General features: G+C 38.8%; 2 protein-coding genes across 4 annotated transcripts in view; both read right to left on the minus strand.

Moving 5' to 3' along the window:
* Window positions 1–1887: 1887 nt before the first annotated feature.
* Window positions 1888–7399, minus strand: LOC121517322 (solute carrier family 25 member 45). Of its 2 annotated transcripts, XM_041799022.1 has the most exons (7): window positions 7311–7399; window positions 4416–4475; window positions 4272–4315; window positions 4123–4194; window positions 3837–4025; window positions 2435–2669; window positions 1888–2197 (listed from the first exon to the last, which is right to left on the minus strand). In XM_041799022.1, exons 2-7 carry the CDS (start codon window positions 4450–4452, stop codon window positions 1917–1919), a joined length of 858 nt encoding a protein of 285 aa, XP_041654956.1. In that variant the 5' UTR covers window positions 4453–4475; window positions 7311–7399; the 3' UTR covers window positions 1888–1916. The 2 variants fall into 2 exon arrangements, with proteins under 2 accessions (XP_041654956.1, XP_041654955.1); XM_041799021.1 differs by having other exon boundaries at window positions 4272–4475; window positions 7311–7398.
* Window positions 7400–11893: 4494 nt separating this feature from the next.
* The window catches only part of epha2b (eph receptor A2 b), a 50314-nt gene continuing 44723 nt past the window's right edge, over window positions 11894–17484 (minus strand). For both annotated transcript variants that reach the window (XM_041799020.1, XM_041799019.1), the window contains exon 17: window positions 11894–15152. In XM_041799020.1, the coding sequence (XP_041654954.1) occupies window positions 15044–15152 (109 nt within the window). In that variant the 3' untranslated portion in view covers window positions 11894–15043. The remainder of the gene's footprint in view (window positions 15153–17484) is intronic.

Here is a 17484-nt window from a genome sequence, read left to right on the forward strand (position 1 = left end):
TGAATAAGAAGAAGCGCTATGGCAGGAGACCGAGGAGAGCCCCACTGCTGACAAAGAGACATAAAAAATGCCAGACTGGAGTTTGCAAAAATGTACCTGAGTAAGCCTCAATCCTTCTGGGAAAACATTTTGTGGACAGATGAGACTAAGGTAGAGCTTTTTGGAAAAGCAGGTCATTCTACTGTTTACAGAAAATGGAATGAGGCCTACAAAGAAAAGAGCACAGTACCTACAGTCAAACTTGGTGGATGTTCGAGGATGTTGTGGGGTTGTTTTGCTGTCTCTGGCACTGGGTGCCTTGACTGTGTGCAAGGAATCATGAAATCTGAGACTATCAAAAAATTTTGGGCCGCAATGTAGGGCCTAGTGTCTGAAAGCTGGGTCTGCAACAGAGGTCATGGGTGTTCCAGCAGGACAGTGACCCCAAACATACCTCAAAAAGCACCGAGAAATGGTTGGAGACAAAGCGCTGGAGAGTTCTGAAGTGGTCAGCAATGAGTCCGGATCTAAATCCCATTGAACACCTAAGGAGAGATCTCAAAACTGCTGTTGCAAGAAGGCACCTTTCAAATCTGAGAGACCTGGAGCAGTTTGCAAAAGAAGAGTGGTCCAATATTCCAGTTGACAGGTGTAAGAAGCTTGTCGATGGTTGTAGGAAGTGATTGGTTTCAGTTATTTTTTCCGAGGTTGTGCAACCAAATATTAAGTTGAGGGTGCCAATAATTTTGTCGGGCCTATTTTTTGAGTTTTGTGTAAAATCATATCAATTTTGTCTTTTTTTTTCTTCTGATTTTTTGTGTTGTTCCATTGCACATAAAGGCAATAAACAAGTGTATACCAAAAACATTTGTAATTGCATTAATTTCTGGGAGAAATGATGTATTTTCTGGAAAAATTCCAGGGATGCCAATATTTTCGTCCATGACTGTATTTGGTTATTGAAGGGAGATATGAGTTCAGTCTGCAGCAACTGTCGTGTTTGTGACTCCTGGCTCTTCTGCAGTCAGCCCAAAGGCGACACTCGAGTCAAGTGCAGTTTTTTGGGTCATCTTCACTGGCTTCATTTTTCAGTCATGGAGGTTGCCATTTGTCTTCATAAAACAGTGTTTCAAGTCAGATGTGTTCAAGTGTCTCAAACTGGATGACAGTTAAGGACCAGATCAGACACCATGGCACAAAGTCAGACTATGCAACAGAATCCTGTCCTGTTTCAGCCAACAGACTGGCAGTGATACATGTGATCCTGACCAATCATGGCATGCCGTCTTCATGATATTGTCTAATGTCTTTGTGAATATGCGGGAGTTTTAGTCACTGGGAATGCAGATCAAGAAGTGTTAATCATGTCTCCAACTGAAGTGCTGTGTATGTTGCTAGCCACCTCGTGCTCTGAAAAATCCACCACCATAGTCCTCTTTCTCAATGCCATCCTCCTTCACCTGGAAGCAAATGCTATCCTATTGGTCAGTGTCAGGATACACGTTATTGACCTCAGGTCTGGGTGTGTAACTAGACAGAAGATGCAAGAAAAATTCTGATATGACAGTGTTGACAAATTGGAGAAGTGGGGTTTCCTGGATGCATGTTGTTTAAGTCACACTACAAGAGCTTTTGTCGTTTCCTTTGTTTCCTGGTCTAAAGTCTAACAATAGACAACAGACAATTATCTGGTCAAAAACTGTCTGAAAAGTCTTATCTAGCTTAAACTTACTGTTTTCCTCACCAACAGAACTGTAAAAAAGTCTAAAACAGAGTTTACATTTTCTCTTTTACATTTAAAAAGCTTAAATTTTCCAAAGACAATACCATGAAAACACTGAAACTTGGTTTATGTCAGTAATTATCACAGCACCAAACAGGAAATCTTTCAGCCTACGAGCCCCAGGGTGGATGACCCACTCACGATCACAGTGATGTCATCTCGTCTGTTTATAGAAAAGTCTCATCAGACTCTCGTAGCTGAGGAAAGTGACAGCATTGACAGGAAAGGCCCTCAGGCTGTTTAGAAGGAGGCCTTTGAAAAAGACCCTCAGTCCCTCTTCTCTGACGCTGACTCTGATGCAGTGAATTACCCCGCTGTACTCCCTACCTCCAGTCCCTGACAGCTGGAGCCGAGCTTTGACCACGTCCATGGGGTTGGCGAAGCCCCAGGTCACCACACCTGCAATCCCACCAGCCATCAATATTGCAAAAGTACCTACGGAGAGAAAAGTTTCATATCTGTAAGAGTTTTTAAAGGCGTGCAATGTAAAATACACACAGAAGTTTGTAACATTTATGATTCAAACACTAAAATCAACCACTTCTGTCTTAAAAATGCAAAACAAGCTAGATTCACTAGGCCTGAATCAGTCAAATAAAATGGCAACAAACATGATCTGACATGATTTTACATTTTCACAGTACTGTTGTTACCTTTGCCCCCTGAACTGACCTGGCTGTTTGCCGTCCTCAGTCAGAGCCTTTCGAGTAACTTCATAAGGCAAAAAATAAAGTCCATAGCAGGGGACGTCTCTTAGAGCGAGAGCCACTGCTCCTCTGAACAGACCCCTGGGACCCTCCTCCTTCAGAATGACAGCTACACAGTGAACAGGCCCACGGTATCGGGCAACTGTTGACTGACTTTGTAGACGCACTTTCACCAGGTCGATGGGTGCCTGGACAAATACCTGGAAGAAGAAGTTTGAGTTTAAAAATCTGGTTTTTAATTGACAAAAACTCCCCAAGGAGTGAAAAAGAATAAAAATACACTTTATTAATCAGTAATACTGCACAACTAATCTAACTGCAATTTCAATCACAATCATGTCAGGCTGTGCAATTACATAACAACATAAACGGCTGCAATTATTTTTGTGTTAGAAAGTATTTGAAAGGTTTACAAAAGTGCCTGCAGAATGGCCTTTAAGTTTACACTGGATAAGTACCTTTTTTTGGTTAATATAAATGACAAGGGAAAGTCCTTCACATTGTCTTTATTGCACAACACATGTATGCAATTCTGACAGTGTGAGGAACCTCGTTTTTCATTTTCTGATGAGTTAATTAGCCCATGTGTCTGTGTGGCCTTGACACTGTACTTTACACCTCACACCTCTTTGAGCCTTTGTAACCTCAGCATGCTGGATGAAATCACTAACTGGAGCATTAATGTGGCAGCTGAGTATAAAATAGCATTGCTTAGAAGTGAAGCTTCTTCCTACTTAAAATGCAGGATTTCTAAAAATAGAGCATTTTATCCTGTTTTCATGTCTTTTGATGGTTCCAATATTTCCTGTTCTGATCTGCCCCTACTGATTTTTGCACTTCCTGTTTTCTTATTCAAAGATATATAATTGACATCAAAACCTGTCATTTTTGGAACTTTTATTTGATAGAAACCTATATGTTTCATTATAATTGCAAATTAAATACTCAAACTGCCCCATGTCACATGACCATCTTTCCTCCTCACTTAGGTAAATCTTCCTCACAACGTTTTGAATGTTACATCTTTTATTTCCTGTATTCTCCTTTATTTTTGTTTATGTTAGATCTGTTCTCATCTGTGAAGTACAGCCTAAAAACATATCAAATTATCTATTAACACAGAGCTTTTCACAGACATATGTAGTTGTCAGTGTGTGGGAAAATGTTACCAGCTTGGGGGGTCCAAAAACCCCTTTAAGGACATAATTCAATGAGTACAGGATGTTCTGTTAATATAACACTAATTTAATTTCCTGCATTAAGTTCACATTTTCCAAAGATCCAAACAGTCATTATTAGCACTCTCCTCATCCCTCCATATTAAATAAAGCTCCTGAAAAAAACCCAATCATAGAAAGGTGTTTTACCTGCATCAGGCCTGAGAAGCATCCAGCAGTGAAGACCTGAGCCATGGAGGCCGGCACTCCTTGACTGCGGTCAGAGCGCTGAGACTGAGTGAGGTAATCTAAGGCATTACTGTAAGAGCCAAAAACAACAGAGTTTGTAATGCCTGTTGTCAGCACCGGAAATGCCATGCCTTTAAAGAATCCATGGAGCTGAAACAATAAAAAGAACTTTTTAGCAACTTTCTGTTTTCAGGTGAGGTTGGGGAAGTGGTATCGTTTAAAGTTTTTATAAGAAAAAGCCACCTACCCCTTCATGAGAGTACGTTTTAGCCACACAATCAAATATTCCTTTATACACAGACTGGGCCTGCAAACGTACCTATAAATAGTAATAGTCATAAGAGGCTAGTTTTCATGTTTAATCATGATATTACTTTTATTAAAGAGTCTCTCAACCTTCACTGTGTCTAGAGGATGTCCGACTGCCAATCCTAATGCACCTGCAGACACAAAGAGAAAGGATTTCTCCACATGAACAGCAAAAATATGTAGACTCAGAGTATTAAATAAACTCTCATGTTTTAAAAACATTTCTATTACCTGAAAGGCATCCAGCTACAAATTCCAAAAAAGGCATGATAAAAGATGTAGTTTCACAACCTGAAATAAGACGGATATTTTAGATAATTAATACTTCCCCTTATAAGTCACAGATTACTTAAAATACATCAGTCATGTCTTACTAAACAGCTGGAAACATTCAACCTGCCAGTCATCTTTTAATGAGAGGCATCAGTGTTCACTTATTAATGGAACTATTTTAACTTAATTGATGAGGAAAATAATATTTGGTTTGATCTGAGGACAGCAGCCAGCATTGGAGGAACTGACAAAATCAGCCTGCTGACATCAATATTAAGGTGTTTGTGGATGTCACCGTGACTCACCTCTGGAAACCTTTAATCTGCCGGCTCATTTTGTGCATTTTCACCCATAAAGGCTCTGTTTATATCTCTAGTACACATACAGATAAGGTGGAGCTTATGGTCCATGTTATTTTTATACTTATTTCTGCAAACCAAACGCTACAGTACCACCAGAAATTGTGTTGGCAGTGTTGGACGCTGAAGCCTTCAAGCCAGACCAGCAAAAAGCATCCAAGAAGAATACTGTAGGAAATGGCAGAACTTTTACAGGAGAGATCATTCAAGTTGTTTGTGAAGATATTAGCAAATATACGATGTTACTGTGCCTGGACGGCAGGGAACCAAAACAGAAAAGCTGGGCAGAGCTCGGATTGGAAATTGTAGTGAAGAAGTGGAGATCTGTGTGAAATCAGCTAATCTGGTAGATCCTTTTTTAAACGCCCGTCCCATCATATATGCCACATGCTAGCATATGCAGGGGCTGCTGTATTGTGTCAAGCATACACATCTATTTTCATATGTAAATAGAGAATTAATGAGCCTTTAGGTGCTTTGAATGGACCTTTTGCAGCTGGATGTGGTCATGATAAGAGGGAGTAAGAGGCTAATCCATGTGTGCACACATGTAGATTAATTGCAAATGTGTAATTAACCTGCAGCATGCAGCTTTGTATGTGCATGATTTAATAGATCATAATTATTTTTGCCACATGCTAGCAATGGGTGGTAGTATGGTAACCCCATATCCAGGGGTCTTTAAAAATTACCGGCATGAAGTGGGTGCTTAGCAATGAGCAAATATTAAAAAAAAAAAAAAAAAAAAAAAAAGCCTTAAAATAATTCTGTTTTTAAGCAGCAGCAGCACAGTCTGTATGTGAAGATGCTGTAACACTGATGATCTTTTTAATGTAATATGTAGGTGGAGTTATGTAGGTGAAGCTGAATAAACACCTGCAGAGGCCTGCGCTCTGCTCGCTGTGCTAGCATTTGCCTGCACTTCCACCTGCTTCTTTTCACATGGCAGTGATATTGTATACTGCAGGAAAATCTTAGGAAAATTTAACAGTAAAAATGAAAACCCTCAATTCTAGTGCAGCCATATTATGTTTTTTTTTTTTTTTTTTTTTTACACTTTTAGATGTCCAAAATGGCATGTTATACCACTACAATAGCGCACTCCTGCCCTGCATCATTTTACTTCATTGTAAATATATTTCTGGTTCAAGCTTCGTTGGTTTAGCTTGCAAGAAGAGTGACCATCAGTGCGTTCAACAGCAAAACACATTTTTTTCCAATATTAATAAATCTTTGCAGTTATTTGGGTGTTATTTAACAACGTGTACACTCTGCTTACTTTCACTGCTTGTTAGCTGGCTGGTGAACTTAGCTACAAGATAGCGTAGCAGAACAAAGCACAAAGCATTGTGGGGCAGTTTAGTAAAGTGCTCCCTTCTTATGCTTCAAAGATTAGTTTGGTATTTTTGAAGCTGGGTTGTACGAGGTAATTGGCAATAGCCTCCAGAGATTTCCGTGAGCAATGCCTCTTCAAACAGGGCGTGCTGGAAGAAGCTAGTCTATACAGAGCTACAGACAGCACAGTAGCTCCATGTAATGTAGCTAGTAGGTAGCTTAGTTGTCAATAATTTCTGATATACAATGCAATTAAGTCACCATTATTTTTGTCCCATTTTTAGCTTAAATTCCATAACTCATGTGGCGCTACTGTGCCTGTCTGTAGCGCTATATAGTCTAGCTTCCTCCAGGGCGTCCTGTTTGAAGGGGCAACTCATTGAAATCTCTGGAGGCTACTACCACTACTACTGCCAAATACCTTATACAACCCAACTTCAAAAATACTAAAATACCCCTTTAAAAATTCTGACTAATCTAGTATACACCCAGAGACACACAAAATAGCTTACCTTGAATGTGGAATACCAAAATAGAGACATACCAAATACTCAGTGTGATGTTAAATTAATAGTGTGAAAGTTTGCCCAGCCAGTAGGCTGAATTCTACACAATTAAATAAATGAGACCTCAGTTCATTTTAAGCATGCACAGAAGTTATCCCACTGCGCACGTGCAGAGCCAGTCATCAGTAGTCTATCACTTATTGGAGGCTCTGAGAGTGTTCCATTTGTTCCCGGTCTCCCCTACAGCAACAGAGTGCATCTTTTACAGCAGCTGTAAGGTGATCTGAAGGTAGGTTCGGTAACAATCAATAGTTAATGACTGACAGCCAGATAGTAAGGTGTTGGCAAAAGGTCTTAGGCTGTGAAAGCAATCTAAAAGTTATTGCTTAATCGCACAAGTAGTTCTGTTAGATTTTAACACGTAGCCTGAGCCTCCGGTACAGATGATTCAAAAGGCTTTCTATCTGATTAAGGACTTTAGTTTTGGGTTGCATCTTCAACAGTTTTCCTTACTTTAGAAGATAAAAGTGCATCGTTAGCCTAGCAGAAACCACCGCAAACAGACGTAACGTTTTGTCATCATACGCCGCATTACACGTGCATTGACGTCATGTCGTGCTAAAAAGTTTGCTGCGGAAGACGACTTTTCTCACCTTTTGTTATCGTCACCGCATTGTTAGAAAACAATGCAAAATCCTGGTCACCCACTGGAACACGGATTTGTTTCCTGCAGTATCGCAGCCAGCGAATGAATGACCTCCTACTCTCTGAGGCGTGTTGCCAGATCTGCGGGATAATAAGTAACTAGGTGAATGGAAACCAACCCAAAATAAAGATAGATCTCTAAGGTTTAAACATGTTTTAGAAGCTATTTTAAATCTGTTATTGTGTAATAATAAGTAGTGTAAGTATCATTCCAGACTGACAAACAAACTGACTGACTAACAAAGAAACTTTTTATACAACATATATTTAGCTATGAAAGGCAAGTTTGTTCACGGCAAGACTTTATTTTTCTGATCTCTATTACAGTATGCACACAACACTTTCTTATACCCATATAAAACCGTTTCATATGCAAATAGATGCTTCTTGGGTGCACAAAAATAATATAAGTAAACAAATCTTTATTGTGAATAGGCTTACGTCAAATTTTCTCAGTATATAGTGTGCAACAGGGCTACTCATCACTTCAGGCCTGGTTTATGTCAGGCAGTTTGCCTAGTCTGACACCATCAGGTCTGAAAAGCATGAGAAGAATGAATATATCGCAACAAAATGTAGTTCAATAACTGGTTTAAATTGTCTGCTGCAGCTCAGAAAACATCACACTACTGCATTAGAGCAATATCTCCAAATGGCAGCTTTATGGAAGACAAACCAAGGGTGGCTTGAGCATTTATAAGCTGCCATATAGCCCAAACCTGGCAACCTCCACCAGATGCAAGAGTGACAACATCTGCATTTTCAAAAAAATAGATGACACTTAAGGGCACACTGACAAAGGTATAAATATATAATCTGGACATTGCTTTTTAGTCTAAATCTTGTTGGTCTGTCATTGCCTCAGTGGCAGCTTTTTACCTTTCACTTTTAAACCAAATCTAGACGTTGTTTGGATGCATTTCTCAAGCATCTTTTTTTTTTAAATTTATTTACATGTTTTTAACCAGTTTTTTCTGGGGCTCAGGCCTCACAGCTGACAATGCATATCAGAGCAAAAACCAAGCCAGGAGGTTAAAGGCCCATCAGAGTAAGACAGGACAGTTGCACGGCCCAGATCTGAGGAAGGCTACACTCTACTTGGAGTTTGCAAAAAACTACATGTGCACATAATTACTACATAATTGCACTGAGGAGAGGATTTTGTCTAGCCACTTTGCCATAAAGCCCAGATCTGTGGAAGGCTGGAGTGATGTTTGTTCTTCTGGAACTTTGTCTAGTCTCCACACAGGATCTGGAGCTCAGAGAGAGTGACCATCAGGTTCTTGGTCACCTCTCTTACTAAAGTCCATCTCCCCGATTACTCAGTCTGGCCAGATGACCAGATCTAGGAAGATTCCTGGTTGTACCAACCTTCTTCCATTAGAGAGTTATGGAGGCCACTGTGCTCTTGGAAACGTCAAGTGCAACAGAATTTTTGTAGCCTGAACAAGTAACACATTTCATTATCGTGATACTGATACTAATAAAAATAATCATGGTCATGTTTTTTCTCGTAGTGGTTCAACCAATCAATCAATCTTTGTTTGTATAACCCTAATATGTGACCAAAGTTATCTCAAGACACCTTACTCAGAGGTCAGCACAAGATTGTACTCTCTGTTGTGGCCTATTAAAATAGACCAGTGTATATCATTAATATTAATATAAAGACTATGCCCTGTTATAATAAAGGCTAGCGTTAATCACCATGAGCATAGCACTAGCAGTATTTAGCCCCATTACAGTGGCAACATTAACCTTCCCTATAGGGCAGGACTGTCGAGCAGACCAGACTCAGACCAGGACTCGAAAGGACTAGAAGGAGAGGTAGAATATAACAATAAAAAAACAAACAAACAAAACAACAACAATTATAATAATAATAATAATTATAATTAATAATAAATGTAGTAGTTGGAGTCAGGCGGGTCCACAACAGCAGGTTGCCTGGCCAAAAGATCCAGATGAATCTCTGCAGCAGAGGGCTGGGAAGAACCCACGGAGACAGCGGTGACAGACTAGAACATACAGACTCACAGAAGATATTAGTCATATGATATGAATGCTAAAGAGAGGAGGAGGAGAGATTATCTCAGTGTGCCCTGATCCCAGCAATCTAAGCCTATAGCAGCGTGACTAATTAACTAACTAAGGACTGGTCCAGGCCTTGGACCTTGACAGGTAGATGCTTCCAAAGGAGAGGGGCCTGTTAACGCTAGACCACTTGAGAACCACTGCTTTAAAAGACACAGCCTATGAAGGACCCAGCCAAGATAGTCTGCATAGACCACTCAGGCTCAAATGAAATGAGGTCTGGTTTACAGAGGATTCCCCATTTATGTCATAAGTCGTGACCGCTCTTTAACCTCACATTTCAAAGCACTACCCTCGTAACCTCAACAGCTGCTCTGGAACTAGATCTAGAAACCCTGATTATTATCAGCAAACAGAAGACCACCATACTAATATCTTTAATCTTCATGAATAAGCTTACAAACTTTAAGAAATCACTGAAATGTCTTCAAACGTAGCATAGTGATAGCATAATTCATGACTTTGACTTATTTATATGTGCTCTATTCATGCCATTTATTCTGTTTATATACCTTTATTTCTTTTATATTTTGTTTGAACTGTGTAGTGTAGAGGCAATTCACCTACGTATATTGTCAGACTTTGAATTTTACAAAAAAACTGTCAGTGCACAATGAATCTTTGGAGACTTTGGCCTACGAAGCAGTGGATGGATCCTTTGCTGCCTGGGAAAGGAGCTTATTTGTCGGCCACATTTGAAGGAGCCTTTGAAATGGGACAGTCCTCACCACACCGCTGTGATGTAGTCAGCCTTCAAACGCATACTTCAAAGAAAGCAGGCCCTTAAATAGGACATACCATGCGGCAACCGCCGTGGTTGAAGAATGAAGCCAACTCCTTGAGTGTTAACTTAAGGCTGACTGCAGGAGCACCGGAAATCACATACACACCCCATGTTTGAATATCCATTATTGGTGCAGAAATAAACATGTTCACAAGCTGGTAGAAAAATATCTGGTCAGAAATCGCATGTCTTTACTGGCACATGTTTTGGTTTGAATTAAAATGAGTTATGCATCATTAGGGACGTGGCTCATATGAATTTAAACTGATATGTTGGCTTGTTTGCCTCCTAAGACACCATTCTGTCCAGCAAAGTTTCTCCTGCTGCTAGGGACACACATGGACTACCGACTCAGAAAGTGTTGCCTGAAATATTCTTGAAATGTTCTATTGTGCATTTGTGAAAATGGTTAATGAGGGAATACATTTATGGACAAAGGCCTGAAGAGGAATTAGAGAGATGGTTGCAATCATTTTTTTCCGTTCCTACGACACATGTGACTTGATAGTGAAGTGGTTTGACCATGACCCAACAGAAGAGTTCATGGGAGAAGAAAATGTGATGTCACATTTCCCAGGGCAGCAGTAATCAAAGGTCAGATGTCAGCGTGATCTCTGTTTAACAAACACAAACATCAGAGCTAACTGGAGTTATTCATGTTGACTTTTCTCTCATGGCTGATTTGATTAGAGAATATGAATCTAATCAAATTTACCCTGCTGTTGCTGACAGGGGAATTTAATGTGTGTACAATGGTATGTGTGCTTATAAGTAGTAGGGATGAATTTGGATGCAGGTTTTCAGTTTTCAGTTGGAAAGCCCTGGAAATCAGAGGTGCTCTCTTGGTTGGTGTTTCTCATCAGTGTTCAGTATATATCATAGGAGAGCAAGTGTGTTGTGCAAGGGTTTTTATGCTATATACTTTTGAGGATAAAGAATTAGTAAAATATCCAAACTCTAATTCCAGAGAAGTTGGGACATTGTGTTAAATGTGAATAAAAGCTCAATACAGAGATTTGCAAATCCTTTCTAACCTCTCTATTCAATTGAATACAGCATAATGTGATATTTAATCTTCATATAGGTTGGAAGCATGTTTACCACTGTGTAACATCACCTTTTCACCTTTAAAGGGATATAAGGCCAGAGATTAAGCTGGACATTTGTAGGTTATTCCTTATGAGAATTATAAGGAGAAACATGTGTGCAAGTTTTTATTGCTGAATGTCATTTTATTTCATTGATAAATATCTTTAAAAGTAAAACAGATGTCCTCTCAAAGTTAGTGTGACTATCAGGTCCACTGTTGGTATTGCAGGCATGCAGGTCTGAGCTTCTGCCAATGTTTATGGCTGGACTTTAGTTTCCGCCTACAGGTTATGAAACACTCAATCATGTTTATTACAGGTTCCCTCTCTGGCATTAAACCATCCGGCAGCATTATAAGGATATCCAGGTGGAAGTCTAAACATCCTGGTACTTTTTAAATAAATAAAACATTCCTCGCCTCAGTTTGTCGTCAATCATGAAGCATTTTTAGGCTCCATCAGTCTAAGACATTATCGCTCCAAAGTGAAGACAATCTGATAGAAAACCAACCAGGCAAGAACATTCAATTTTTTTGTTTTTTTATTGAGAATGAGAGAACAACCTTCAATTAAAATCCCAGCTCAGTGTTTATCAGCATAAATAAATAAAAGTACAAAATAAATAGGCTATTAAATACAGTATAAAACAACAGGCAATAAGGAAGGAGTTTGCTCTTTGTTGAAGGAACTCTCAAAAATGTTTGAAAAGGCAGCAAAAGTAGAAGAGTGATAGAAAAATAATCAGTTTGGTATTATGGTACAAAGTGAGATCATACAAAATGTACAAAATGTAATTGCAACCAGTAAACCAGAGTAATAACAAAAAAATCCCTTTTACAAAGATGGATCTATCAGCTACAAAAGAATCAGATACATTTGAAAATACAGTAAAAATTCAAGTAAAGGAAGGTGTACATCAGTAACACAATGATTTGCAGTCATTAATTAAGAGCACTGGAGAAACCGTCCACTATACACTTTCCAGAGAGCTTCTTCTTTAAAAACGGGCTGAAGCAAACTCCCTGTAATGAACGCTTCACAAACAACTACTTTAAAATGCTTTTGAATGTCTGGAACGAGTCAAAGCATATAGTTTCATCCCATCCACGTGTTGCTCAAACCCACAGAAGTAATCATGAATATTTGTATTTCTTCAACAAAACTTAATGAGACATTGAAATAGCAAACCCAACTGTTATTAAGTATGAAATCATCTCAACCACAACTCATCATTAAAACTCTTTTTTTTTTGTTCTGGCATGGCCATTTACATTTTGACAGATTTCACCCTCTTCATCACTGGTAGGCTACAAATAGTTAGGAAGCCCTAAGTGGACATTAGGGATGGAGATCAAGACCTGGTTCCATAAGGGCCCGGTTTTGCATTTTTAAAAACCCAAATATCAACAGCGTTTGAGCTCATCAATACCGCTAATGAGTCTTATGGGTCCTGTAACATGTTATTATACGTGGAGTCATGTCGTGTCATTTAAATCAAATCAGTGGTTCACAAATGATTGTCTGACAAAATTTTTGATTGAAACTAAAATGCAAGTCAATAAGTTTGAAGAACATTAGCATTGTGAATACACAAATACCACTTGGCAAAGGAAAAAATATTTGTTAACTTTGGTAAAGTCTTGCTTCTTAAAAATATTAATCTAATGTTGAAATCTGTGTTGAAACTAGAAAGATAAAAGCTAGTTAGCTAGGGAGACGTTTAGTGTGTCTCAAATCGTATACTTCTGTTAGCATACTGTACTACAGCACACTTAAATGCAGAACAGAGCACTCAATCACAACGGGTTAGCATTGTCTGAAATCATACTCTCATACTCTACTGCTGCCATTCTTAGTCAGGTCTCCCTTACAGAGAGAACTCTGCTTTCAATAGGAATAACCTGGTGAAATAAAGGTTAAATATAAAAAAACTATGTGCATTTATGTGCGAGTATTTGATGGGTCTGTCTTTCATTGAGTAGCATCTTATTACTCCTGGACAGAGCACACTCTGTTTAAGGTCTAATTAGTTCAAATAAACTGGCATTATGTCTAACAGTATTTTCTAGGTTTTTATACCTGAATATACTCTGTAAGACCTGATGAGAATTAAGAAAATAATAAACATTACATAAAGGTACAACTTCTTTGTCATGGCTTTGGTTGTCATAGTACAGCAGGCCAGATTACAGCGACAACTGCTTCATGACAACTGATACTACAGAGTAGACTAGCCTGCTAATTATGAAACTAGGGACTTGAAATATGCCCACATTTAGTTCTGTGGAAAGATGAGACTTCAGTAGAACTGACTTCTTATGCGTCAATTAAATGACTGTTCCTACAGACACGTAGACAGATCTTTCCATGGAGTCAAATTTTACTGTTGGAAAAAAAGATTTACTGTGGTATTGATGAGGACTGGGATTGTTAAGGAAAATTGATCAGTATTAAAAATAATGACCCCCATCCCTTGGTCGACATCGATATGTATTATTTTACTCTACTTTCCTATCATAACTACTACATTTCTTTTATTTTTGCAAGATTTTAGCATATTTGTTGTTATTATTTGGTAAAAATGCTAGTTTTCTAGTGATAATTGACTGATTTCTTCCAAAAACTGAAAAACTTTTTTTTTGTCCAAAAATAAACAGATAAATGAATCTGTATTCATAGAAAATAACAAAATGTACTCAGTATCACAGGAAAATTGAGTAGAACAAAATGTAGGCATGTATGACCACTCAGGGCTTCCATAGAGACTAATGACCCTACTAATGGATAATTACTAATGGACTTAAGTTCATCCATACATTTCCTTGCTTAAATTTTTTTTTTCAGGATATTGTTTTTGATTGAAAAATACAGTTCAAAGACAAAGACAATGAGATTCTTGATCTAAGTGCTACATTATAAAATTGAATCCCAATGTTCTTGATAATTGCCCGAAGACAAAAAATAAAAAGTGAATCTGTACAAAGTGAGTACCGAATATATATGCTCTCTTTTCTCATATAAAATCACTTACATGATTATAGCTTAATATCTGCATGGACCCAGCAGAAGGCCGGAAACAACACCCAGCCCACCTGTGTTTATTCATCTAAGCACACAGTCTCTTAGCTTTGGGCCAGCTCAAGCTAATTCCAGCCCTCTCAACGCTCCGTCCTTATTGTTTTAACAGGAAGAGGACCAAAGTGCCAATTAAAGAGAGACGCTGTGACATCAGCACCAACCACAGCCTGAGCCAGGGCGGGACTCCTCTAGTCCTGTGTTATCACGCTGAGTTTGCCTCTCTTGTTTGTTGGATCTGAATGCAACAAGCTCAGGGTGTGATGCTGTAAAGTTGAAGCTATTCCCAGAACTGGCTGGATTGTTGATTTTTTTACGAAGCAGGAATGCGAAATGAAGAAAAAAGGCATGAGCTGTGAATCACATCTGTACAGAAGTCATGAGTAATAAAAATAGATATCTAAATATACAGAGTCTACTTGATAGATCTATGGTTGTACATTTTCTTTTGTTTTCCTGTGTGAGTAAGATGAAGAAATCAAAAATGTACAGATGGTTATTATGATTCTGTCTGCCTCACAATGGCACAGTTCTGTTGGTCCTGCTGATCCAAAACCGCCCTGCAGTATCGCTCCAGCTCTGCTTAGAGTCCAAAGGGCCGCCTGCTTCAGTGCCCGAAATAAAGTCCTGTTAAGGAGGATCAAACTGCAAACACGCTGAGAGTGCTGGTTTGATCCTTTAAACCCAAGATGCTGTAGGCGATTCTTTTCAAATGGCCCGGCAGTCTCACTCCAATGTTTTTTATGTCCCTGTAAAAGAAGGAGGGAATAAATTAGCATTTTTACATAGACACAAAACTCCTGAAAATTACCCAAATCTCTAGGATGAGCTACATGTGTGAATGTACACAGCCAGGTTTTCCACATAAAGTTAGGGTGAGCAGATGTGTAAATGTTGCAGGAAGTCTTTTGGAAAATTAACTACAAACGTGTGGGAGGGGGTGATGACGTTTGTACAGTGAGGTAGGCAGATGTGGGTTTTTATTGGGGTTGCCCAACTGTATGAAGGGATGGCTTAAAGTTTTTTTTATTATTATTAATTTACCTCTAACTTATCTAATTAAACAAAAAACACTAGCGTATTCCACAAATGCTTTATTCCTATATGTATATTTCTATCATTTTTACTAGCAATACAACAGAGGGGTGATACATTTTGCAAGTCCTTTTAGCTTCAATATAAAGGCATTAAAAACATATAAAAACTGATCATTTTAAGTACTGGTGAAAAGCAAATGCGCTGTTCAATAAAAGAAACAACCAGTCTGCAAGTCTTGCCTCTGACAAAGCACATAACCAGTGATATTTTCAACTTTGGGGTGGTCAATATCTAGGATATCTAGGGTGGCCACTCCTTGGATACACCCTTAAGTGTAGCACTTTCTGAGTGCGATGAAACCACTCTTTTTTTATTCCCCCAGTTTGTTTATCTCATCTCTGCCCTTTTTCTGATACTGTAAATCTGTCAGACTTCACACAGCTCTGATATGAAGGCAGAAATTATCCTCAGTGACTCTTTCATTTTGGATGAAGCAGACTCTACTGCTTCGTCCCATTTCTACAGTGCACTCTCATGGGGATGGCAGTACCTCAGCCCCAGGAGCTTTGGTTGGGTTGCCAGTTCAAGCTCCATACTAATGAATGGAATCAGTCAAGTTGCTGGAGAGGTGCCCGCCAACATAATGAAAACCACTGGAGTGCTCTTGAACAAGGCCTGGAAACCCCAACTGCTTAGGCACACTTTCCAGTGCACTTTCTCACTCTGATGTCCTGTTTATATTTTACATTATTGGTACATTTGGGCATTCAGATATCATGTTAGTGTGCTTTACATTTGTGCACATATTATGTATTAAAAAAAACACATCTTGTTTGGTGACAACCTGATATCAGAACTTACTTGTTGATTAAGTAGCTTTTTGTGTACTTGTATTTTTAGTTCATTTTGAAATCAGTAATTTTACTTTTACTTAAGTGTATTTTTGGGAAGTATTGTACTGCACTACATTCTCAGCATCAGTTACTGAGTAATGCATAGGCCTATAAAAGCTAAGTAAAACTGAATACTAAGCACTCAGTCCTTTAGGTACAATTTAAATGAATTATTTTTTCTTTAACTTGAGTAGATTTATAGACCAGTAATCTTATTTATACCAAAGTTACTGTGCTGCTACTTGAGAAAATAGTCTTTACTTTTCAATTTCTGTTGGCAATACAAATGAATAGGGGTGACATCAGCACGAGGTTAGGTGCTAGTCATTGATGTTTTCATTAACATGCTTTCAAAGAACACAATGATATACTATTATGCAAATATACCTTGTAGTGGAGCAGTTAGATTAGAATGATAAGTCAATTCTAGACAAGCTATGAGGAACTGGTGATGTGTCCTTTGCAGATGAGCTGGATCCTTTTGTGAGCGATGGCAGACAGGTGCTATTAAGAGGTGGTTTCCTTTTTTAAATTTTGCTGTTCTGAACACTTAAAAAAGGCAAAGTGGTACCGAATGAAGAACCATTTGGGAGCTCAAGGCCAGCTCTCATTACTGACTTGAGCCAAATAACCCAGATCTGTAAAGAGAGCCACAGTACCCATCCTTTGGAGGTAAGCTGGTCATGCTTTTGTTTACTAGTGAAATGCAACAGATTGCATCAGCTGGCGGGATACATGGATTTTTCTGAAAACTTACTTACTTGCTCTTAATCAGGTCCTACTAATCCCAAATAAGTGGGACAAATCAAAATGCATAACAAATGAAACCTCAGGTCTCAGGAGGTTAATGCATTGTATAAACAGAGTATGACATCTCCATTAAAGTGTGTAAAAGTGGCATAACTTTGTATTGACTAATACAGTATATCTTCATCCTCTGCCTCCTGAGAGCTTCCCAACCCCTCCAATCTCATAGCTAAAGTATTCTGCTGTGAAGACTGCTTAAAAAAAAGTTCATGGAGATTTCAGGGGCAGCCTGGCTGAAATGTTCAAGAAATTTCAGGAGCATGAATGTGAAAACGGCTTCAGTAAGCTTCCAATGAAATAACACTTTGGGCTTGATCCAGCACCTGTTAACACATCCTTCCTG

Source organism: Cheilinus undulatus, linkage group 11 (genome assembly GCF_018320785.1).
Source record: "Cheilinus undulatus linkage group 11, ASM1832078v1, whole genome shotgun sequence".
In the NCBI taxonomy this organism is placed as follows: domain Eukaryota; kingdom Metazoa; phylum Chordata; class Actinopteri; order Labriformes; family Labridae; genus Cheilinus; species Cheilinus undulatus.

Excerpts from the sequence above, each read along its gene's own strand:
- LOC121517322 (XM_041799021.1), bottom strand. The coding sequence starts at position 4,406 with ATGTTTTTAAAACATGAGAGTTTATTTAATACTCTGAGTCTACATATT. Across the intron at positions 4,195-4,271 it reads ATCCTCTAGACACAGTGAAG|GTACGTTTGCAGGCCCAGTC; the intron begins GTTGAGAGACTC and ends TACTATTTATAG. Across the intron at positions 4,026-4,122 it reads AAACGTACTCTCATGAAGGG|CTCCATGGATTCTTTAAAGG; the intron begins GTAGGTGGCTTT and ends TTATTGTTTCAG.